The 26,051-nt window shown below is 41.6% G+C and overlaps 1 protein-coding gene and 1 non-coding gene across 2 annotated transcripts in view; one reads left to right on the top strand and one right to left on the bottom strand.

Moving 5' to 3' along the window:
* Window positions 1-1,008: 1,008 nt before the first annotated feature.
* Window positions 1,009-1,081, top strand: TRNAE-CUC (transfer RNA glutamic acid (anticodon CUC)). Its single transcript has one exon. It is a non-coding gene; the product is annotated as a tRNA-Glu (tRNA).
* Window positions 1,082-15,466: 14,385 nt separating this feature from the next.
* XK (X-linked Kx blood group antigen, Kell and VPS13A binding protein) overlaps window positions 15,467-26,051 on the bottom strand; it is a 56,077-nt gene continuing 45,492 nt past the window's right edge. The window contains exon 3 of the mRNA XM_020901492.2: window positions 15,467-19,291. Within this exon, the coding sequence (XP_020757151.2) occupies window positions 18,465-19,291 (827 nt within the window). The 3' untranslated portion in view covers window positions 15,467-18,464. The remainder of the gene's footprint in view (window positions 19,292-26,051) is intronic.

Raw genomic sequence — 26,051 nt, 5'->3', positions numbered from 1 at the left:
GAAGTGGGGAGTGTGCAGAGGGGAAGGATCCTCATGGAGGGAGAGAAGAGGTTAAGAAGATGAACTCTGTCATACAGAGTGAATTAAGTCAGAAAGAGAACAACAAATATCGTATATGAGTGCATATATGTGAAATCTAGAAAAACTGTACAGATGATCCTAGTTGCAGGGGAGGAATAGAGATGCAGACGTAGAGAATGGACATGTGGACACAGGGGGAGGAGGGGAGGGTGGGGCAAATTGAAAGAGGAGCACTGATATATATATACACTACCATGTGTAAAACAGCCAGTGGGAAGCTGCTATATAGCACAGGGAGCTGAGTTCAGTGGTCTGTGATGACCTAGAGGGGTGGGATGTGGGTGAGGGTGAGTCTGAGGAGGAGGAGTCTCCCTGAGGAGGGAGACTCAAGAGGGAGGTGATATATGTATACTGAAAGCTGATTCACGTTGTTGTGGAGCAGAAACCAACACAATATTGTAAAGCAATTGTCCTCCAATTAAAAATTTAAAAAATAAAGAAAATAGACTCTGGAGCCCGGTCTAGATTCAAATTCCTAGCTGACCTTGACAGATGTGTGACTTTCGGCAAGTTATTTAACTGCTCTGTGCCTGTTTTCTCATGAGGTTGTGATCAGGATTAAGATGACTTAATTCATGTAAAGCATATAGAACAGGACCTGGTCCTCAGTAAACTGCTCCTATGTAATTATACTAAGAGTAATAATCATATCTGAAAATGCACATCAGTGGACTTTTCTCTGTTGTGTTTCCACGTGGCTGACCCTGTCCCTAGTCACCCTGAGGCAACATCGGCCTGAGATGGCAGAATGGAGGGATGTGACTGAGGCTAGCATCTAAGAGAGGAGGGTAGTGTTTCCATTTGTGGTTGGAGAAATGATTTTTTTTGAGTTGAAGCCATGATCTCGAGAGCTAGGATTTGCTGTGAGAACCATTTTCTAAGTTTTTTGGTCCTCACTGAGCACATTGAAAGCAAGTCTGAGAGACTTCCCTGGTGGTCCAGTGGCTAAGACTCTGCCCTCTCAAGGCAGTGGGCCTGGGTTCGATCCCTGGTCAGGGAACTAGATCCTACGTGCCACAACTAAAGATCCTGTGTGCCGCAACTAAGGATCTGGTGCAGCCAAATAAATTTAAAAAGTTTAAAAAAAACAAACAAATAAAAAACAAAAACACAAAATCAAATCCTAAAGGGCTCAGGCCACATTGCTCTGGCAGAATAGAGAGGATACTATTTCAGCCTGGGTCACCTAGAACAGACTTTCTGCCCCACAGAAAGGCAGGTCATGTGAGTGAAGAAGTGGGCGGTGGGCCCTTGGGGTGGGGATTGAGGGAAGAGGGAGTCCCCTGCATGTAGAAGGCCCTCCTCTGACCTCAGCCTGGGAAGGGACATACGGAATCAGTTGAGAGAGAGATTCGGGGCTGGTGCTTCTCTTCCCATTGTTGACTCTATGAGTGACACTTGTTCAAGGCCCAATCTAATCATTCATAAACCAAGGAGGAGTTGAGGTCACACAGAGAGAGGGCAGAGGTGAGCCCTCCAGTGTGGCCATAGGGATCTAGAAGCCCAGCCTTGCTGGGGAGGTGGGATGTGAGGCTGAGGCTAAAAGCGTCAATGTGCCCTCTGTGGGGCAGCCAGGTTGCAGGCCCCAAAAGAGGGAATGGGGTGGGCTCCGGGGTTGGCAACTCACAGTGAGAAGAGGAATGCCAAGGAAGGCAGCAGAGGGTTGGCCCTATCCACGGCAGACCTGGGCAACAGAACCCAGCAGAAGACGTAGGGCCCAGGTGTGAGCTAACACTGGCCCAACCTGGCCCCAGGACCAGCCTCAGGCCAGAGGGTTCGGCTGTCCCTCTGCCATGAGGTCAGTGCACACAGTGTCTCTCCCATGTAGTGTCTTTCCTTGACTCCATCTTAGTAAAGGAGGAGGGCAGGGATGATATTCTGAAAAGATGTAGGACAAACTCCCAATTTATCCTTGCACCCCACTTTTCCCCCTGGCAACCAGAAGCTCATTTCCTAAGTCTGTGAGTCTGTTTCTGTTTTGGAAATTAAGTTCATTTGTATCTTTTTAGAAAAACACCAGAGATCAAATTGTCAACATCCGTTGGATCATCGAAAAAGCGAGAGGTCCAGAAAAACATCTATTTCTGCTTTATTGACTATGCCAAAGCCTTTGACTGTGTCGATCACAATAAACTGTGGAAAATTCTGAAAGAGATGGGAATACCAGACCATCTGACCTGCCTCTTGAGAAATCTGTATGCAGGTCAGGAAGCAACAGTTAGAACTGGACATGGAGCAACAGACTGGTTCCAAATAGGAAATGGAGTATGTTAAGGCTGTATATTGTCACCCTGCTTATTTAACTTATATGCAGAGTACATCATGAGAAACACTCAGTTGAAGGAAGCACAAGCTGGAATCAAGATTGCCAGGAGAAATATCAATAACCTTAGATATGCAGATGATACCACCCTCATGGCAGAAAGCAAAGAACTAAAGAGCCTCTTGATGAAAGTGAAAGAGGAGAGTGAAAAAGTTGGCTTAAAGCTCAACATTCATAAAACTAAGATCATGGCATCCGGTCCCATCACTTCGTGACAAATAGATGGGGAAACAGTGGAAACAGTGTCAGACTTTATTGTTTTGGGCTCCAAAATCAGTGCAGATGGTGAGTGCAGCCATGAAATTAAAAGACACTTACTCCTTGGAAGAAAAGTTATGACCAACCTAGACAGCATATTAAAAAGCAGAGACGTTACTTTGCCAACAAAGGTCCGTCTAGTCAAGGCTATGGTTTTTCCAGTAGTCACGTATGGATGTGAGAGTTGGACTGTAAAGAAAGCTGAGCACTGAAGAATGGATGCTTTTGAACTGTGGTGTTGGAGAAGACTCTTGCGAGTCCCTTGGATTGCAAGGAGATCCATCCAGTCCATCCTAAAGGAAATCAGTCCTGAATATTCATTGAAGGACTGATGTTGCATCCGAAATGCCAATACTTTGGCCACCTGACGCAAAGAACTGACTCATTTGAAAAGACCCTGATGCTGGGAAAGATTGAAGGCGGGCGGAGAAGGGGACGACAGAGGATGAGATGGTTGGATGGCAACAGTGACTGAATGGACATGAGTTTGAGTAAACTCCAGGAGTTGGTGATGGACAGGGAGGCCTGGCGTGCTGCAGTCCATGGGGTTGCAAAGATTCAGACATGACTAAGTGACTGAACTGAGAAAAACACAGATTTTCCATATTTGAGTCTTCTGTACAAATTATAAGGAAAAATAAAAATTTGTAAATTTATTAAATACATATGAAAATTAAAACATAAAAAGATGTGGTATACACACACTATATATATATATATATATACACACACACACACACATATATATGGCCACAAAAAAGAATTGGGATAATGACATTTGCCGCAATGTGGATTGACCTAGAGATTGTCATACTAGGTGAAGTAAGTCAGAAAGAGAAAGACAAGTATCATATGATATCACATATATGGAATCTAAAATATAACACAAATGAACTTATCTATGAAATAGAAAGAGACTCACAGACATAGAGAATATACTTGTGGTTGCCAAGGAGGAGGGGACTGATGAAGAGGGATAGACTGGGAGTTTGGGGTTAGTAGATGTGAACTGTTATATATGGGATGGATTAGCAACAAGATCCTACTGTATAGCACAGGGAACTATATTCAGTAACCTGTGATAAACCATAATGGAAAAGAATATGAAAAAGAATATATATGTATATATGTATAACTGGAGTCACTTTGCAGTACAGCACAAATTACCACAACATTGTAAAACAACTATACTTCAATAAAATAAATTTAAAGAAAAAAATTTAAATGAAATACAAAGCATTTTAAGTCTAAGATGTCCAGCTAGTGCAAAGAGACCATTCAATTTAGCATAGATGGAGACACCAGGTTTAGCAAAGTTTTGTTTTGTTTGGGTTTATTTGTGTGTTTGGGGTTTTTTGTGTGTGTGTGTGCCAAATGGGGAAGGGGAGTCAGGAGGAAGTTCAGATCCATTCTAGAATACAAAGAAGCTACACTTTATTTGGCTATCGAAGCTCAGTGTGAGGAAATCAGTGATTCTGTTACCTTTTGACACATAATATCTGATGAAATATTCACCTGCTGTTAAGTCCCAGACACCTGCCTTTCTTATACAGCAAGATTTCTGAATTGCTGGACAGCCCAGCTGCAGTGTAATCGCCTGGGGAAACTTTAGGAAAACCCTGGGGAAACTTTAGGAAAACCCTGATGCCTGGGTCTTACTCCCACACATTGCCACTTAAGTAGTCTGGGTTGTAACCTGACCTCACAATTTTCTAAAGCCCCCAGGTGGTTCTAATGCACAGCCAAGGTTAAGAACCACTATACAGGAAAACATCAGCCCCATTGCCCGGGACATGCTGTGTTCACCCTGTCTTTGAACACAGAAATAATAGAGTAAGGACGACTCCTTCTTACTGCAAATACAATTTTTCTGACACAATGGGTGGAAAATGATATCCAGGAATGAGACCAGGCTGACTTTTCTGTGGTGCATTTAGTACTCTTCATAGAAAAGCAGGTCTTCAAGGTATCTAGCTATTCAAATGTCTAGAGCAGCACTGTCCAATATGACACAAACCACAGAAGCCAGTCACATACAATACTTGACATGTCCTAATAGCCACACTGGTGACTCAGATGGTAAAGAATCTGCCTGCAATGCAGGAAACCTGGGTTTGATCCCTGGGCCAGGAAGATCCCCTGGAGAACTGAATGTCTACCCACTCCAGTATTCTTGCCTGGGAAACCTCATGGACAGAGGAGCCTGGCAGGCTACAGTCCATGGGGTCACAAAGAGTTGGACACGACTTAGTGACTAACACTTCCACTGCATAGCACAGGGAACTCTACTCAATGACCTATCTGGAAAAAGAATCTTAAAAAGACTGGAGATTATATTTATACACACACACACACACACAATTGATTCACTTTGTTGTATACCTGAAACTAACAAAACATTGTAAATCAACTCTATGCCAGTAAATTTTTCTACAAAAAATTTTAAAAGTAGGGGCTTCCTTGGTGGCTCAGTGGTAAAGGATCTGCCTGCCAATGCAGGTGATGTGGGACCAGGAAGATCCCACATGCTGAGGAGAAAGTAAGCCCATTCGCCACAACTATTGAGTCTGCACTTTTGAGCTTGGGAGCTGCAACTACTGAAGTCCATGCGCCCTTGGGCCCATGCTCTGCAACAACAGAAGTCACTCAGTGAGAAGCCTGTGCACCATAACTAGAGAAAAGTCCATGCAGCAATGAAGATGCAGCACAGCCAAAAATAAATATTTATTTTTAAAAAGTTGAAAAAGTAACTAGATGGGGTGAAATTCATTTTAATAAATTCTGTATTTAGTCCAATATATCCAAGATGTTATCATCGCAATGTAATCAAACATAAAAATTATTAATATATATATATATATTTTGGTACTAAGTCTTGGAAATCTGATGTGTGCTTTACATTTACAACACATCTCAACTCAGACTAGGAACATTTCAAGTGCTTAGTAATCACACATGGCTAATGCCTGCCATAATGGACAGTGCTGGCTTAGACATCATGGCATTCACAAGTATTAGGACTGGCAGTCACACAAAATCAATGGCATAGGTCTTGCAGTTTGCTGTTAAACTTATGTTACTTCAACCTTCCTAATGGGGGGTAAGGATTTTTCTAGACATGTCACACCAGCCAACTAGAGTTCTCCATCAGGGTTGGGGGAGATAATAAAAGGTCTTGCTTCTTTCTCTCAGGAAACACCATCCTTGGCCACTGTGAAGAAAGAAGTGGATGGTCTGGGTAGGGACTGAAGTCTTCCTTGGATCCTGGCCTGACACCATCACCTGTCCCGTAACTATGACCCCTTAACCAAACTCTCCCTCTACAATGTAAGCACTTAATAGTGTCCCTCCTGAAAATCAGTTTGAAGAAAATATTTTTTTTCATTTATCTACTTAAGCAGTGTTAACTTCTTTGGTTCCAGAGAATAAGACTTGATCAACTGGGTTCTAGGTTCACCTGTGCTGAACTACACCTGTTGGCCTTGAGAAGTTCTATCAGTTTTTCTAGAAAAAGAGGACAGTGGCACTGAGAAGATATATTGTAGAAGAACAGGACTTCAACCCAGAGTTCTTTCCCCTGGGACCCTCCTGGTTTCAGCCCAGTGTCCCCCTTATGGCTTCAGAGCAGGGCTCCAGTGCTGGGAGCTGTGGAGGGTGCCCTGCCTCAGCCCCCAGCCTGGGGTCTCAGCAGAAATGATCCCTCGCTACTGAGTAAGAGCTGCCTTCTATGTACTCTGCCCCTTCCTTCCAGGCTACCCTGGGAAGTGCCACCCCAGGCTTGCTTCTTCCCTTGGTCTCTGACATTTGCTAAACTTAACCACATCTGCAATTTGAGCAAAGTTTAGGGGTCAGGAGAGCCTAGTGATTAAATGCTTGAGCTTTGGCATCAGACAATATTGAGCTGGAATACTAACTCTACTATTTACTGTGCAACCACAGGAAAACTCCTTTAGTTCACTACCCTCAGCTTTCTTTTCTGTAAAATGGAAATAATTGCAGCAATGGCTGCATAGGATTGTTGCAAGGAATAAAAGTGATCCCGTGGACACTGGTGTTTAGCATAGGACCTGGCTTGTGTCAACACTATCATTTTTTCTCCTCCTCACAATGTGGCCAGTGATCCAACCTCACCTCTCTCCCATGCTCCAGCAACAAGACCTATAAGCTGTTCTCTCTTTATAAATTTCCTTTTTATTAATTCAGGCTTTTGCACATGGTGTTTTAGAACATCATGAAAATTCTTTTCATTGCCTCCGCCAGGTAAACACCTACTCATGCTTCAGATCACAAGCAGGGGCAGATCTAAGTTTAATGGGCCCTGAAACCTAGACAATTTAGTCTGGGGAGAAGCTTTGAAAAAAAAGATAAAAAATATGAATTCAAAATTAGGTACAAAATGAAAGAATGTTCTGAATGAAAATCAGAACAAAGTACTGGCTCCTTAGAGATTCTGATCCTGTCCTTTGTGATCTCTTTAGACAGTGTGGCAGAAATGCTTAGTAAATGTCCTTTTGAATTGTATCCAATTTCTCCTTGCTGCCTAGAAAGTGCTACACTCCTGACATTCATTGCGGGGCCTAAAGCTTAGGCGCTATCAACTTCAGGGTAAATTCATCTCTGGTCTGGGATTTTATGTTACTTTCTCTTTGAATCTCTCTGGACTTCCAAGACCAGATCTGAACCCCTTCTGTCTGTCCCTCGGACCTCCTGGCTTATAGTCCCATCATAGCTCTTACCTCAGTGCATTGAGATCACCAGGTTGGGTGTCTGACTCCTTCTAAGGGACTGTGAGTTCTGGAAAGGAGGGTTGGTGTTTTAGTCACCACTACCCTCAGTGCCTAGTCCAGCACCTGGCACAAGGGGGCGCACTTCAAATAGCTGTTGAACTAATGAATGAATATCCAGTTTCCCTCTCCAACCTCTAGGATTCCTAATCCTCCAGAACTGACAATTCTCTTCCCTGCTTCTCTTCAGTTCAGTTCAGTCGCTCAGTCGTGTCTGACTCTTTGCGACCCCACGAATTGCAGCACGCCAGGCCTCCCTGCCCATCACCAACTCCCTGCTTCTCTTAGATGCCTGCAGACCCACAATTTCACTCCAAGGACACAAACACAATCCCAATAGTGGGTATTCTCACAAGATAATTGGATGTAATTGTTCCTATTTTTTCAACATATGACTTCTTCCTGAGAGTTTCTTAACCAGAGACATATAATGCAAAAAGAGATAAGTATAGGATTTTGTTTTTGGAGTGGGGAGACAGGGAGCTTTCATATTCTTCCCAAATTCATCACCTTGGCTGATTTTTTTTTTTGGCTGTGCCACCTTAAGATTAGTGTGGAATCTTAATTCTCCAACCAGGGATCAAACTTGTGCCCCCTGCATTAGAAGTGTGGAGTCAGAAACACTGGACCATTAGGGAAGTCCTTAAATCTTTATTTTTTAAAAATGACAGGGCTTCCCTGGTGGCTCAGCAATAAAGAATTCACCTGCCAATGCAGGAGACATGGGTTCGATCCTTGATCCAGGAAGATCCCACATGCCGTGGAGCAGCTAAGCCTGTGCACCTCAACTACTGAAGACCACACGCCCTAGAACCCATGCTCCACAACAAAAGAAGCCACCACAATGAGAAGCCTGAGCACTGCAACTCAAGAGGAGTACCTGCTCACCACGACTAGAGAAAAGCCCACACAAAAACAAAGTCCCAGCACAGCCAAAAATAAATAAATAAATAAATTTTAAGATATGAGAGCGAAATGTCAGATTGCCCAGCAAATGGTCATTTCCCCCACTTGCTGCTGTTTGCAGAACCCTATATTTGTGGATGTTCTTCCTTCCATAAGCTAAAGGATAGTGGCCCCTTTGCCAGCCCCAAGGAATGACTGCTGTCTGGTCAAAGGAAACCATGACAACATCATTCTGCTTGCCAGAGACAGCTTTAGAGGTAGGGATATGACAACTGCAGACAATAAGAAACTTGGGGAATTCTGCTGAAGTGGATAGGTGGCTTCTAGGAAAGATTTCCTCCTAAAAGAAGGAAAATCCTTTTTCTAATTTTGGTTCAGTTGTGTAACTATGACGCCTGGAGCCCAGGCTGTCAGGTTGCAATCATGAGGAGGCAAATGTGAAGATGAAGCAACAAAACTTCTTAGGTCAGATAACAAAATCTCATTCTTTAAGCTACTTCTAATAAGGTGTTCTTCAATTTAGAAGACAAATTGAAGAAAGTGGGGAAAACCACTAGACCATTCAGGTATGACCTAAATCAAATCCCTTATGACTATACAGTGGAAGTGAGAAATAGATTTAAGGGACTAGATTTGATAGATAGACTGCCTGATGAACTATGGACGGAGGTTTATGACATTGTACAGGAGACAGGAATCAAGACCATCCTCAAGAAAAAGAAATGCAAAAACGCAAAATGGCTGTCTGAGGAGGCCTTACAAATAGCTGTGAAAAGAAGAGAAGCGAAAAACAAAGGAGAAAAGGAAAGATATACCCATTTGAATGCAGAATTCCAAGGAATGGCAAGGAGAGATAAGAAAGCCTTCCTCAGCGATCAATGCAAAGAAATAGAGGAAAACAATAGAATGGGAAAGACTAGAGATCTCTTCAAGAAAATTAGAGATACCAAGGGAACATATCATGCAAAGATGGGCTCAATAAAGGACAGAAATGGTAGGGACATAACAGAAGCAGAAGATATTAAGAAGAGGTGGCAAGAATACACAGAAGAACTGTACAAAAAAGATCTTCATGACCCAGATAATCATGATGGTGTGATCACTCACCTAGAGCCAGACATCCTGGAAGGTGAAGTCAAGTGGGCCTTAGGAAGCATCACTACAAACAAAGCTAGTGGAGGTGATGGAATTCAAGTTGAGCTATTTCAAATCCTAAAAGATGATGCTGTGAAAGTGCTTCACTCAATATGTCAGCAAATTTGGAAAACTCAGCAGTGGCCATAGGACTGGAAAAGGTCAGTTTTCATTCCAATCCCTAAGAAAGGCAATGCCAAACAAAGCTCAAACTACTGCACAATTGCACTCATCTCACATGCTAGCAAAGTAATGCTCAAAATTCTCCAAGCCAGGCTTCAGCAATATGTGAACTGTAAATTTCCAGATGTTCAAGCTGGTTTTAGAAAAGGCAGAGGAACCAGAGATCAAATTGCCAACATCCGCTGGATCATCGAAAAAGCAAGAGGTCCAGAAAAAACATCTATTTCTGCTTTATTGACTATGCCAAAGCCTTTAAATGTGTCGATCACAATAAACTGTGGAAAATTCTGAAGGAGATGGGAATACCAGACCACCTGACCTGCCTCTTGAGAAATCTGTATGCAGGTCAGGAAGCAACAGTTAGAACTGGACATGGAACAACAGACTGGTTCCAAATAGGAAAAGGAGTACATCAAGGCTGTATATTGTCACCCTGCTTATTTAACATATATGCAGAGTACATCATGAGAAATGCTGGGCTGGAGGAAGCATAAGCTGGAATCAAGATTGCCAGAGAAATATCAACAATCTCAGATATGCAGATGACACCACTTTTATGGCAGAAAGTGAAGAAGAACTAAAGAGCCTCTTGATGAAAGTGAAAGAGGAGAGTGAAAAAGTTGACTTAAAGCTCAACATTCAGAAAACTAAGATTATGGCATCCAGTCCCATCACTTCATGGCAAATAGATGGGGAAACAGTGGAAACAGTGGCAGGCTTTATTTTTCTGGGCTCCAAAATCACTGCAGCCATGAAATTAAAAGACGCTTACTCCTTGGAAGGAAAGTTATGACCAACCTAGACAGCATATTAAAAAGCAGAGACATTACTTTGCCAACAAACATCCGTCTAGTCAAGGCTATGGTTTTTCCAGTGGTCAAGTATGGATGTGAGAGTTGGACTATAAAGAAAGCTGAGTGCTGAAGAATTGATGCTTTTGAACTATGGTGTTGGAGAAGACTCTTGAGAGTTCCTTGGACTGCAAGGAGATCCAACCAGTCCATCCTAAAGATCGGTCCTGGGTGTTCATTGGAAGGACTGATGTTGAAGCTGAAGCTCCAATACTTTGGCCATCTGATGCAAAGAGCTGACTCATTTGAAAAGAGCCTGATGCTGGGAAAGATTGAGGGCAGGAGGAGAAGGGGATGACAGAGGATGAGATGGTTGGATGGCATCACCGACTCAATGGACATGGCTTTGGGTAGATTCCGACAGTTGGTGATGGACAGGGAGGCCTGGTGTACTGCGGTTCATGGGGTTGCAGAGTTGGACACGACTGAGCGAGTGAACTGAACTGAATCATATGTTCTACGAATTGTAGCTGAAAGCACCCTGATAGAATTTCTCATGAATCCAAGGAGGTGAATTGAAGAATGTGTAGAAATCCCTTCATTATTTTGATGGTTATCATGATAAATAATACACTTTTTAGTACTAAATTTAATAGTAATCTTTGCAGTACTTTGAAATTATAAAAGCATTTCACCTTGATGACACACTTTGTATAAAGGTAGATAATTTACTTCTTGAAGGTAGAATACTTGCAAAGTCACATTACATTTTTAAAATAAAAAAAATAGTTTCTCATCTCTTGAATCAAGCTGGAAATGAGAGAAGCCAAGTGATTCGTGTGTGAACAACTCTCATTTCAAAAGGAAAAAAGCAGACTGTAAGTACAAGTGAGAAGATATTCCATCAGTGAAAAAACTTTCTAGAGTAGTAATTCTCAACAGGGTGGGAAAAACTGGGAGAATGGGACAGACATACAGACACCACTAAATATAAAATAGATAACTAATTAAGGACCTACTGTATAGCACAGTGAGTTATACTCCATACTCTGTAATGGCCTATATGGGGAAAGAAACTGAAAAAGAGTGCATACATGTATATACAATATAAAAGATTCACTTTGTTGTTCACCTGAAACTAACACAACATTGTAAGTCAATTATATACCTCCAATAAAAATTAAAGAAAAAATAATAATTCCCCTCACTCTCAATTACAAAGGAGGTCTTTTAAGGTCACCTCCCACATGATGGCAGTTGAATTTTTAACACTTGTTCGAGGTAGGGACTGGGGTGGGTAATGACAAAGTTACTTTAAATACAGTGACACTTTTAATCAGTCTTGTTCTATCACTCACAACAGCATCCTCAAAGGTGTGAGAAACAATTGTACAAATGTGTGCCAGACATCTCTGAATAGTGTCAAACATCTCTTGTCAGTGGAGAGGAGCGCAATACTTCTGCAATTGGTGGAGGTCTGCAGCTCTCCAGCTGAGTTGTGCTAAAAAATTCTGCCGCTCTACTTCAGAAGGTCACCTTGTCGGGAGAAGGCCAGAAACACCAGGGCAGCAGTTTCCTCTGCAGTGGACAGGGCGGAGGGGTGAGGTGGGAGGCGGAGGGGGTGGTGATGGTGGTGGGGTGAGGATAGTCCTGTAGTCCCACTCCGAAATAGAATTTCTAAATCCTATTTTGTTTCTTCAGTACCATCGCTCCTGAGAACCTGATTCATTAACTGTCAAATTTAGGTAATTAAAATAGGAAGCTGAATGATAAGAAATGAAACCAGTATGCATAATGCAGATGTCTATGGAGGAAGATATTCCCAGGGCTCGAGCAAGCAGGCTAATCAGGAACTTCAATCAGGAACTCATCATTTGGAGACAGACAACTAATTCAGGACAGGAGGCAGGGAGGGAGCAGAAGCACAGGCAGAATCTCAAAATCTCTCTGGATGAATCTCTCATTGGGAGGAGACAGATGCTGAAACCTCACACAGGGGAGTCTGGGTGAGAAGGTTTTTGAAAAAATCCACTGCAAAGAGATGCTGCTGCATCCTGCTGTATACTCCTCAGGGATGCTCTGGGTACAAAACCCGGCTTAAAACAGCACTGTTTTAGACCTCCTTGGTCTAGATCTCCAGAGCATTTCTAGAGAAATGACCACACAGAGAGGATGACAGGGAGACATAAGGCATCCCCTTAGGTAGGCTTCTGCAGTGGACACACACATTCTTAGCAGATTAGAGGCCTAGTCTGCTGGGGTTTCTTGTGACCCAGGCAAGAAGGGACTGGGAATATTTCTGAATTCCCAGCTCTTTTCATATCATATGCTGATATGAAGTGCCTTTTTTGAAAAAAGAAAAAAAGGCTCAAAACATCACTCATTATAGTGTTTAGAGTTGGTATTTCTGAGCTTTTTCCCAGTTGGAAAGTTGTTCACAGAGAATACAGTCTCCTGGAATGGGGCACCTGGAAAAATGTGGTCATGGAGGAATAATACATACTGTACTTCCCTCACCTGCTTCCAAATCTTTAGAAACTTGGGCCTAAAAACTGTAAAATGAACTATCACAGTGGGACAGGAGCAGGGTATGAACTACACGTTCATGTATTAAGCAGCCAACCCTTGATGGTTAAGACGGGGATCCATGATAAAGCATCACCCAAAGTTTGCATATTAAAAAGCAGAGACATTACTTTGCTGACAAAAGTCCCTATAGTCAAACCTGTGGTTTTTCCAATAGTCATGTATGGATGTAACAGACCATAAAGAAGGCTGAGTGCTGAAGAATTGATGCTTTCCAACTGTGGTGCTGGAGAAGACTCTTGAGAGTTCCTTGGACTTCAATGTGATTAAGCCAGTCAATCCTAAAGAAATCAACCCTGAATATTCGTTGGAAGGACTGATGCTGAAACTGAAGCTCCAATACTTTGGCCACCTGATGTGAAGAGATGGTTTATTAGAAAAGACCCTGATGCTGGGAAAGACTGAAGGCAAGAGAGGGAGAAGCAGAGGATGAGATGGTTAGAAAGCATCACCAACTCAATGGACTTGAATTTGAGCAAATTCTGGGAGACAGTGGAGGACAGAGGAGCCTGGTGAGATGCAGTCAATGGGGTCACAAAGAGTCAGATGCAACTTACCAACTGAACAACACAGTTTGCCAGTAAACATCCCAAATTTATGCTGTTAAGCTATTAGTACTGATAAAATGCATGTTATCTTCAAATAGATTTTCAAAGTCTGCTCCAGTTTTCCCAGCTTTCATAGGGAAGTTAAAATTTCATCATAACTTTAAACAAAGAGAACTCAGAAGAGAACTGAGTAGATTCACATTGTTAAGGAAGGTTTCTGGAGACAAATGAATTGATTTATTTGTTAAATGGAATATGAACTCTAGATTAGATACCAATATCATAATCACGTTGAATTTCCAGAATTTGATCACTGTTCTATGGCTAGGTAAGAAAATGACTTTGTTCAGTGTATAAGAGAACACACAGTGAAGTGTTTAGGAATAAAACGGAAAAAGAGTGAAAGTAAGAATTATAAAGTAAACGTGACAAAATATTAATACATGAAACAGTGAAGGATAAAGGAATTCCTTGCACTATTCCTAAGGCTCTTCTATTAGCTTGAAATTATTTCAAAATAAAACATTTACAAATACGATATGAAATAATTTTAGAATAACCTACTTAAACACTACTCTTGTTGACCTTCTGTTTTCTCAAGGGGTTGACTTAACACCAAGAGATCTCTTCCAAAAGACTTGTCCTATAGCTAAGTCTTTCCAAATTGCAAGGCCACCTTCAGAGGCAAAGAAATGATTGCAACAATCCTTGTCTAGTTCATGCTCCAAAAATGACCCCTTTAATAACTGTTTTGGTTTTTAGATTCCACATATAAGTAAAATAATACAGTATTTATCTTTCTTAAACAAAAAAATCCCCTCATAGATATAGAGGGCTTCCCTGGTGGCTCCAGGAGCTGGTGATCGACAGGGAGGCCTGGAGTCCTGCAGTTCATGGGGTTGCAAAGAGTTGGACACGACTGAGCGACTGAACTGAACTGAACTGGTGGCTCAGATGGTAAAAGCGTCTGCCCGCAATGTGGGAGACCAGGGTTCGATCCCTGGGTCAGGAAGAACCCCTGGAGATTGAATGGCAACCCACTCCAGTGCTCTTGCTTGGAAAATTTCATGGATCGAAGAGCCTGGTGGGCTATGGTCCATGGGGTCGCAAAGAGTCGGACACGACTGAGCAACTTCACATAGATATAGATAATAGATTAGTGGTTACCAGTTGGGGATGGGTGGGTAAAATCCATGGAGGGGATCAAGAGGCACAAATTTCTAGTCCTAAATAAGTCACAGGATATAATAAACAGCATGATGACCAGAGTCAACAATATTGTACTGCATATTTCAAAGTTGCTAAGAGAGTAAATCTTAAAAACTCATCACAAGAAAAAAGTTTTGTAATTTTGTATGGTGACAGATGATAAGTAGAATTATTGGTTATCATTTTGCAATGTATACAAATACTGAATCATTATACTTGTACACCTGAACCTAATATGTCAAGTATACCTCAATAAAAAAAATAATGCATTTTGACATGTAGAAAAAACCTGATTTTTTTCCAATCACAGATCATCATTTACAATTTGACTATTTGCTTATGTAACTATTAAGTCACTCATTTGATATCTTATATTTCTGGATCAGTATACCACTTAAGTTTGAGCAGAGTTTTAGGATTTAGCAGTATAGCTTTAAAAAATGGGATAAAGGTTTATAAAACAATCAGAGGAATTTTATGGACTGTTGGTGTCTTGCCAGGCAGAGCACTAACACTCTCAAATTTCTCATCCTACAGACAAAATTTCCAGATGAGATTATAAAATCATAATTAATCACAAAAAAACCAGTTTCAATTTTGTTTCTAAAATAGTCCCTGAAGTAAAAAAGTCATGCAAGGACTCTAAGGAATGAAAAGCAAGGAGAAATTGAAAAATTAATTTATTATATGAAGAAACATAAACAATATTTATTAGAGTGAATGGCTGCTGAGAAGCAGCCTGCAAAAGCTCTCATCCACAATGTACAGGCTGAGAAGTACTGATACATACACTCATAACCATAGCACTAATGTTCTAAGGAGGCTTCCAAGGAAATGTTGCATTTGACAATCAATTTTAAAGTTTATTTTTCCCATTTACAAGGCTGAAAAGATTATATCCACATTCAATTAAAGTCTAGCAGGATCAGGCATTCAAATTGTAAAGCAAAATTAACAAAAGATGCTGTTATATCCTTTATAAAACATGACAGATACAAAAATGATAAGCTCATCTTCTATCAAAAGCAATTTCTCAAATTTCAGTGGGTCTTTTTCCTCCAAGTACTATATGCTTGAGTGCTAATTTTTTAAGTAACTGATGGTAAGGGAAAGAACAACTGCTGAGTTCCCTCCAAGAGTAAAGACCATTTACACTTGTCCTTCCATAAGGTCAGAGGCCGACATATTCCCTGAAGACACTCATGTGAATGATGTTACTTGTTTCTTTTCTAACAGTAAAACAAAAACAATAACCTGTTTCGGGATTTGAGTAACTATAAAAACAACTTCTTTAAACATGCATGGCACTTTAAAAACATTTTCAAAGCATTTTCACAGCTATTATTTAAATCTGTTCTGCTGACAACCTTGTGAGGTAGGCGGGGCAAGAATATCATGCAAATCTGATGGGTGAGGAAACTGAGGCAGACAGTAAGTAAGTAATTTGCTGGGTTATCAAGTTGATGCCAACCTCTATACTGCACTGTCTCCAGGAATGAAGAAAGTCTAAACATGTGTCATGACCTTGTTTCAATATATTTGGAGGAAATACTTCACTTCCATCCAGTCAAATGATAGTGATTCAGTTGGTGCATCTCTTATGACAAGTTAAGGCATGTAATTAATTAGACAAAGCACTGAGAGTTTTAAAAATTGGAATTATAACTGAAAAAGACGTTTTAACTCTCAAGATAGGAGGAGATTTGCTGGTCTGTTTGTCTTTAGGGTAACCTAGTTCTGCATAATTTTGCTTTTTCAGAGGTATAATATAAATTATTAAAAAAATTTCTCAGTTCACTAGGATTTAAATTTTTGCCATGAAAAAAGCAGTGGTTTCTTTCCCCAAAGTGGCTACATGTATATGGTCCCAAAGTGGGGGTATCTGCATATGAAGAGTTAAAGATAACAAAATGTCCAATTTAGTTACCAAACCTTATAAATATCCTTATAAATGTGGCTTAAAATTGGGCTTTGGGAGTGTGACAGACCATCACTGTTAGTTTGATTTGGGGTCACTCAATATGCTTACCTACATGCTACATTAAAATGATTTTAAATGTATTTGAAGGCCCAGATTTTGTAATGGTTCTTGAGATAGACTTCCAAATGAAGGCTGGGGAAGTACCAGTCTCTCCATCCTGGTCTAATTCTGACCACAACTCCTGCTCAAACTCACCATTTTAACCTGCTATTAGAAACTGGGTGGTTCAGAAAGTTCAGCCATTAGGGTACTAAGACTGTCAACCCTGACTGACCTGCAATGTCCAGCTTTGCCAGTGACAGGTCACCTGCTCCCAGATATTTCATTATCAAGGTTTTTATGGTAGATATCATGGCACTAGATCCAGGCATTTTCCCTGGACAACTGAGGAGATTCTACAGATCCTTTTACGAAAGAAACAGGGTTCCAAATTAAAGGAAATTATACTGAAGATAGGAGAGTGTAAGAGGATAAAATTGAAGTTCTTATTCAAATTAACTCATAATCGCACCAAATCAAGGTACATTCAGTTAAAGATAAAAATCTTCTGGTCATGCCATCTCTTTGTAAAATTTAAGTTTCTGAAGTCTGTATCTAACTGAAGGGGGGAACTCTGCTCCTTCAAATAATGAAAATTAAAATGCCCTATATACCTGTGCTAGGTGAGAAATTTCTATGGAGTTTTCTAGAAGAACTTAAGTTAACCAAGGTAACTCTTGTCTGAAACTTTCCTGACAGGCAAGGAAGAGGTGGAATAAAGACTTGAGTTTTATTTTCTTCTTTCTTAAGACAAATCCTAGCCAATTCTACTAGGAATTTCCAAAACTATAGGATGGGACTGAATCTTGAAGAGGTTAAGCCTACCTTCTAGCAGATTCACATCTTCAACCATCACAAGAAGGTAAGAATCCTGCTTATAAAAGCTAAAATCATTTTGATATTTTAACAACCCCTTTGATCCAGAGTTTATCCTACATATTGAAGGAACACAACTTTCCTAAAACTCTACAGCTTCCGTAACCAAACTGAGAATTTAATTTTGCATCCATGGATTCTTAAGAATACAGTATGCAAATCCAGACTTTTGAGTCAATGAGAAATAGGAGGCCAAGGTTGCTATTGTTGGTTATGTACAAAGAGCCCTAATGAGATGAAAATGGAAAATTTGTCTATTCAAAAATCAAACTTGAACAGCCTTCTCTGAAAACTCTGACAGGAATGATGTGGCTGATGGCAAAAGCCCCAGTGACCATTTCTGGTCATCAGACACCTCTTGGGTGAGAACTCTTCTCAGGGATAATAAAACATTAGGCTAACTAAACCAGCAGTCCAGAAAACTAGAACACAAGAAATCCCCTGTCCTCATTCTATGTGACGGCTCTCAATAGCCAACTCAGATATCATGGGTACTTTGTCAATGACAAGGCCAGTGACGTATGGGAGAACATGGTCAACTGTGAATAGTGGTGCTTTAGGCTGCTGCTGCAACACTCACGGGTTCCCCTGACTTCTCTCCATGGTTCCCACTCATCTGCCCAAGATCTCTCTAAAGGGAGCAACTCACAAGGAGCTGAGAGCTAAATTCCTGCTTTGTTAATTGTGCAGGGCCCATCACTTGCATGAAGAACAGGGATCAACCCAGCAAACACTACATCTGGGCCTCAAGAGACTCAGGTCCCATTAGGCAGAAGAGAGCTCATCAGTATTCAAGATCTGGCTGGGCATGGAACTTATTTTACTGCTAGAAGGGGTCTCCTCTCTGTCTGTGGGTGACCTTAGGTCTGTCTTTTCTGCAGACTCGCAGGATTTCCGCCGCCTGCGGTGACAGCAGGCACACTTTAACCACTCCTGAAAACTTTCAGAAGCACTGGAGGAAAAGAGCTTTTTGCAAGGGTGGAAGAACTGATAGAACACAACCATGAATAGAATGGCTGTGCAGTACCCAATGAGCAACTGCAACATCAGCAGGGGTGCGCACACATACATATAGATGTCAGTCTTGTAAAGATACCACATGAGGAGGAGGAAGGCGTTCTCGATGAACCTCACCATGTAGTACACCAGGAGCCGGTACCAGTTCTGAGACTTGCTGATGAGGTCGGGGTTGTTGATTTTCAGCTGCACCGCCGACCAGCAGAACATGTTGATCCCGGCGTAGAGGAGGGTGAGGAAGCACAGCACAATGGTGGTGCCCAGCCGACTGAAGGCCTTCTCAAAGTTCTCAGGGAAGGGGGAGCCACTGCACCAGAAGAGGATCCAGGGGTAGAAGAGGAAGCCGAGGAAGTTGATGAGTATGTCTATGACCACCCAGGCCTTCAGGACAGAGGTAAAGAGGACCAGGACAATGACTCGGGTGACAATCTCAAAGCTCCTCCAGAGGAAGATACAGACATAGGCCAGGGGCTTCACCTTGACATCATATTCATCATATTTGATCTTGATGGCTAGGATGTTACAGCGCAAGGCTCCGTACACAATGGACAATAGGGAGAGGACCATGAATACACCTGAGGAGAGAAGAGAAAGAGTGCTCTCAAGTCTCACCTCCACCAAGAATCCTCCTGTGGCAGCCATGGTCACTCCCCTACCCACATTCCTTGGACCCTTCTGTTTTATGTGCACAGGTAGACTTCTGGGTGTCAGGGTCACTTACTGTGCCTGAAGGCTTTTTTTCAGGGTTGCAGAAGTCTGCTGTGCCCAGGTGCCAGGCGGGCAGAAGTGCCCCAGAATTAATACCCCGGGCAGAAGTGCCCCAGAATTAATACCCCTGGGAGAACCCTTCAATACCCCAACCCTAGCCCTGAGAAGAGCTGAAATATAACAAACCAAATTTCCCTACCCTTTGGGTAGAATAACTCGGAGGTGTGTGTTCTGTACTCTTGGGGTTGGCCAAAAAGTTCCTTTGTGTTTTTCCATAGCATTTTAAGGAAACACCAAGTGAACTTTTTGGCTAACTCAGTATTTATCAGTGTTTCCTCACAGGATTATTTTCTAGTCACACACAGAAACTGTTGTCTAATAATGCTCCCTTTATTGGCCACTTTCTCTTCCCTGTCTCACTACCCTTCTCCCATGGTTCTTACACCTTCCTTTAGAAAGACCTCTGCTCAGATTCCTTGTCTTGGTCTACTTCACGGTCAACTGAAACTAAAACACCTTTGGACCCCATCTTGCTCTGTCTGAATATGGAGAGTCCTTTACACGATCCCCCAAAAAAAGAAATAGAAAAAGGCAAAATGGTTGTCTGAGGAGGCCTTACAATAGCTGAGAAAAGAAGAGAAGTAAAAGGCAAAGGAAAAAAGGAAAGATATACCCACTTGAATGCAGAGTTCCAAAGAATAGCAAGGAGAGACAAGAAAGCCTTCCTCAGTGATCAATGCAAAGAAATAGAGGAAAACAATAGAATGGGAAAGACTAGAGATCTCTTCAAGAAAATTAGAGATACCAAGAGAACATTTCATTCAAAGATGGGCACAATAAAGGACAGAAACAGTATGGACCTAACAGAAGCAGAAGATATTAAGAAGAGGTGGCAAAAATACACAGAGTTAGTTCAGTTGCTCAGTCATGTCCGACTCTTTGCGACCCCATGAATTGCAGCATGCCAGGCCTCCCTGTCCATCACCAACTCCCGGAGTTGACTCAAACTAATGTCCATCGAGTCAGTGATGCCATCCAGCCATCTCCTCCTCTGTCGTCCTCCCTCCCAGCATCAGGGTCTTTTCCAATGAGTCAACTCTTCGCATGAGGTGGCCAAAGTACTGGAGTTTCAGTTTCAGCATCAGTCCTTCCAATGAACACCCAGGACTGATCTCCTTTAGGATGGACTGGTTGGATCTCCTTGCAGTCCAAGGGACTCTCAAGAGTCTTCTCCAACACTGCAGTTCAAAAGCATCAATTCTTTGGTGCTCAGCTTTCTTTATAGTTCAACTCTCATATCCAAACATGACCACTGGAAAAACCATAGCCCTGACTAGATGGACCTTTGTTGACAAAGTAATGTCTCTGCTTTCTAATATGCTATCTAGGTTGGTCATAACTTTCCTTCCAAGGAGTAAGCGTCTTTTAATTTCATGGCTGAAATCACCATCTGCACTGATTTTGAAGCCCCAAAAGATAAAGTCTAACACTGCTTCCACCGTCAGTGGAAAAACTATACAAAAAAGATCTTCATGACCCAGATAACCACGATGGTGTGATCACTCACCTAGAGCCAGACATCCTGGAGTATGAAGTCAAGTGGGTGTTAGGAAGCATCACTACAAACAAAGCTAGTGGAGGTGATGGAATTCCAGTTGAGCTATTTCAGATCCTAAAAGATGATGCTGTGAAAGTTCAGCACTCAATATGCCAGCAAATCTGGAAAACCCGACAGTGGCCACAGGACTGGAAAAGGTCAGTTTTCATTCTAATCCCAAAGAAAGGCAATACCAAGGAATGTTCAAACTACCACACAACTGCACTCATCTCACATACTAGCAAAGTAATGTTCAAAATTCTCCAAGCTAAGTTTCAATAGTATGTGAACTGAGAACTTCCAGATATTCAAGTTGGATTTAGAAATGGCAAAGGAACCAGAGATCAAATTGTCAACATCCATTGGATTATAGAAAAAGCAAGAGAGTTCCAGGAAAACATCTACTACTGCTTCACTGACTACACTAAAGCCTTTGAGTGTGTGGATCACAACAAACTCTGGAAAATTCTTCAGGAGATGGGAATACCAGACCACCTTACCTGCCTCCTGAGAAATCTGTATGCAGGTCAAGAAGCAAGTTATAACCAGACATGGAACAACGGACTGGTTCCAAATTGGGAAAGGAGTACGTCAAGGCTGTATATTGTCACCCTGCTTATTTTACTCATATGCAGAATACATCATGCGAAATGCTGGCAAGGATGAAGCACAAGCTGGAATCAAGACTGCAGGGAGAAATGTATGCAGATGACACCACCCTTATGGCAGAAAGTGAAGAGGAACTAAAGAGCCTCTTGATGAAAGTCAAAGAGGAAAAAAAAAGAAAAAGAAAGTGAAAGAGGAGAGTGAAAAAGCTTGCTTAAAAAGATGTTTCAAGAGAACAGCATCGAAATATGTATGTTATCTAGGGTGAAACAGATCACCAGCCCAGGTTGGAAGCATGAGACAAGTGCTCGGGCCTGGTGCACTGGGAAGACCCAGAGGGAGCGGGTAGAGAGGGAGGTGGGAGGGGGGATCGGGATGGGGAATACATGTAAATCCATGGCTAATTCAAGTCAATGTATGACAAAAACCACTACAATATTGTAAAGTAATTAGCCTCCAACTAAATGAACTAACTAAAAATAAATGGAAAAAAAACTTAATATTAATAAACCGAAGATCATGGCATCTGGTCCCATCACTTCATGGCAAATAGATGGGGAAACAATGGAAACAGTGAGAGACTTTATTTTCTTGGGCTCCAAAATCACTGGAGATGGTAACTGCAGCCATGAAATTAAGAGATGCTTGCTCCTTGAAAGAAAAGCTATGACCAACGTAGAGAGCATACTGAAAAACAGAGACATTACTTTGCTGACAAAGGTCCATCTAGTCAAAGCTAGGGTTTTTGCAGTAGTCAGGTATGGATGTGAGAGTTGGACCATAAAGAAAGCTGAGCACTGAAGAATGGATGCTTTTGAACTGTGGTGTTGGAGAAGACTCTTGAGAGTCCCTTGGACTGCAAGGAGATCAAACCAGTCCATCCTAAAGGAAATCAGTCCTGAATATTCATTGGAAGGACTGATGCTGAGGCTGAAGCTCCAATACTTTGGCCACCTGATGCGAAGAGCTGACTCATTTGAAAAGACCTTGATGCTGCGAAAGATTGAAGGCAGGAGAAGGGAATGACAGAGGATGAGATGGTTTGATGGCATCACTGACCTGATGGACATGAGTTTGAGCAAGCTCCAGGAGTTGGTGATGGACAGGGAAGCCTGGTATGCTGCAGTCCATGGGGTTGCAGAGATGGACACAACCGAGCAACTGAACTGAAATTTACATGGTGTGTTTTGTTTCCTCGATCAACTTATAAGCTCCTGAGGAGTCAAGAGCGACCTGGTTAGCTATTTCTTCTCGAGAACCTCAACATATACCAGTGTAGAAACCGAAACAGAGAACATGCCATAATATACTGCTCATGAGTTCCTCTCTATCTGTAAGATCTTTTAAATATATATACTCACTATAGATTGCTCACTTTTCTTTGGTCTTCAGTTATCGTCTTAAATTCTGTACATTGCTAAAGAAGTGAGCACCTCACTGTTGCCAAGAATCTGTCTGTCTTATGCTAAAAGGCCTTAATATTTCAAGAAATCTCAACCCTACTTATTTATTTCTTAAAATGACTTATGGCTAATGGGTTTACCCAGTTTATATACAGCAGGGGTATGTTGGGGGTGGGGTCAAGATTTGGCTCATTGAATGGACCATGGTACTATGTTTGAGAGCACCACACTGCTGGCTGTGAGTTCTATTATCTTAAAAATGTAGTGCTTGTCTCATGCATCCAACCTGGGCTGGTGATCTGTTTCACCCTAGATATACATGTTTTGATGCTGTTCTCTTGAAACATCCCACCCTCGCCTTCTCCCACAGAGTCCGAAAGTCTGTTCTATACATCTGAGTCTTTCTTTTTTTGCATATAGGGCCTGGTGCACTGGGAAGACCCAGAGGGATGGGGTGGAGAGGGAGGTGGGAGGGGGGACCGGGATGGGGAATACATGTAAATCCATGGCTAATTCATTTCAATGTATGACAAAAACCACTGCAATGTTGTAAAGTAATTGGCCTCCAACTAATAAAAATAAATGGAAAAAAAAATGTAGTGCTAACCCATGAGCACTAAATGATGTTGAAGTTGAAACTCCAATACTTTGGCCACCTGATGCGAACAGCTCATTTCAAAAGACCCTGATGCTGGGAAAGATTGAGGGCAGGAGGAGAAGGGGATGACAGAGGATGAGATGGTTGGATGGCATCACCGACTCAATGGACATAGGTTTGGGTGAACTCCGGGAGTTGGTGATAGACAGGGAGGCCTGGTGTGCTGCAGGTCATGGGGTCGCAAAGGGTCAGACATGACTGAGCGACTGAACTGAACTGAATCCATGACTGTGTGGTCAAAACTGGAATACAGCCACTTACTGTAGGCTGCCACCACCTCCAAATATTGGAGAAGGGAGGGACAGGAGGTGGGGTTTGGAGTTAGGAACCGAGAGTCTCGCTCTGGTTTTACTCTGGTCTCTCCACGCCTCACTGGGGAAATGGTAATCTCCTTAGGTTTTGTTTTCTTGCCCACAAAATTGCACTGCTGCTCTGTATAAACTGGAGCCTCTTAAAATGCAATGTTCGTATAACAAAATTGTCTTTACTTATAATTTAAAATGTGTGGAAATAAAGGGTTCTTTTCCTTAAGTTCTGAATCAATGGAGCTTTGGTAGTTAAGTTTCCTGGAAGAAGCTCAGTTTTACTTGAAGCATCAGTTTCTCTCACAGTCTTGTTGCACAGATTTAAATCACTGATATCATTCTCTGGAAAGACTGTCATCTACTGATCAAATTTAAAAGACAGAAATACTATCACAGGAGTATACTGGGAAGTAATTGTACTGAGTTATTTTTCCTGAGAGGTTAGTTCAATGGAGCATTATAAAGCAGTATATACTGCTGATACACTTTTTGTTTTTATTGAAGTAGAGTTGATTTACAATGTGTATTAATTCCTGCCATACAGCAAAGTGACTCAGTTGTACATATACATACATTCTTATATTCTTTTCATCATGGTTTATCCCAGGTGATATACTCTTATATGTGCTTGTGCTCAGTCACTAAGCTGTGTCCAACTTTTTGCGATCCCATGGACTGTAGCCCACCAGGTTCCTCTGTCCATGGGATTTCCCAGACAAGAATACTTGAGCGGGTTGCCATTTCCTCCTCCATGGGATCTTCCCAACCCAGGGATGGAACTGCATCTCCTGCATTGGCAAGCTGATTCTTTACCACTGTGCCACCTGGGAAGTCCATACTTTTATATGTGTGGTTACAAATTTCTACAGACCTTAAGAATCTAGTATTGGATCTATTTCTTTTAGTCCTTATGTTTTTTCCACTATAAGAAAAATAACACCAAATGTAGAAGATGAGCTATGCATAAATTATCATGTTAATTATATATTCATATACATATAGTATTTACATTGTTATATTTATGGTTACTTACTATTACTTTAAATTACTTACTAATTTTAATAATGCAATGGCCCAAACAATTTTTTAAGCATCTATCCATTTTTCTCTGGTTAGGTCAATTATTTCCAAATAACATCTTTTTCTCTATCAAGAGAGTTAGCCAATTATCACCCAATTGGTGATTTGTAGCATTTAACCACTGAAGCCTTCTGAGAATGCAAGAAAATTACCTTGAAAGCACTGCCTTCAACCATCATTCCTACTGTTGGGTGCTCCCTTCAAAATGTCACTGATAGAAAGGTGCTCAGAAAGAGAGGTATACTTGGGAGACAAGGACCCTGTACAAAATTAGTGGAATGTACATTTCTATCTCTAGAATTAAGTGGTTATCTAATGAATGGCTAGGATGATATTCATGCAAATACCTACTTATTCAGATTTAAATGGGGAAACATTCCTGACATCACTTCCCCACCTTCTCTTCCCAAAGTCAACACAAAAGGGGGTCAGTTGGAGGTCCCGCTCATTTATGTGGCACTTCATAGAAGCCTAATATCCCCTAATAATCTTATTCTCATTTCCGATGAGTGTGGGGAGGGGTCAGGGGAGCATTCTGCTGTTTCTATTTTTTATTAGAAGGCAAGACACCACTTGAGTTAAAGCTAAAAGGGAGGTTGTGGCAATATTCCAAATAGTTGCCACACTTACAAAGCTTCTTCCCACTCAATTCCGGCCAAATGAACTCCTCCAAATAAAGTCTTCCTATTTCACAGAGAAATTCACTGTTCTTAGGAACGAATTTTCTCATTTCCTGACTTGACACCAAAACCTTAATCTCTCTGTTAAGTGATGGAGAACATTTTATTCCTCAGGATTCCTCTTAGGAGGGGAATTCTATTTGTAGGACAAGGTCAACAGTTTCTCTGTGGCTTTGGAGAGAGAACCAAGGCTGTTCCCAAGATGGAGACCCACTGGGAAGTGGGTGTTCTCTGTAAAGTGACTACTCTCCACTGGATCTTCAGTAAAATGACTGAATTCACAAAATGCTTGGGTGGA

The sequence above is a fragment of the Odocoileus virginianus genome, chromosome X, assembly GCF_023699985.2.
Source record: "Odocoileus virginianus isolate 20LAN1187 ecotype Illinois chromosome X, Ovbor_1.2, whole genome shotgun sequence".
Classification (NCBI taxonomy): Eukaryota; Metazoa; Chordata; class Mammalia; order Artiodactyla; family Cervidae; genus Odocoileus; species Odocoileus virginianus.
This window is presented reverse-complemented; position numbering and strand designations above follow the sequence as displayed.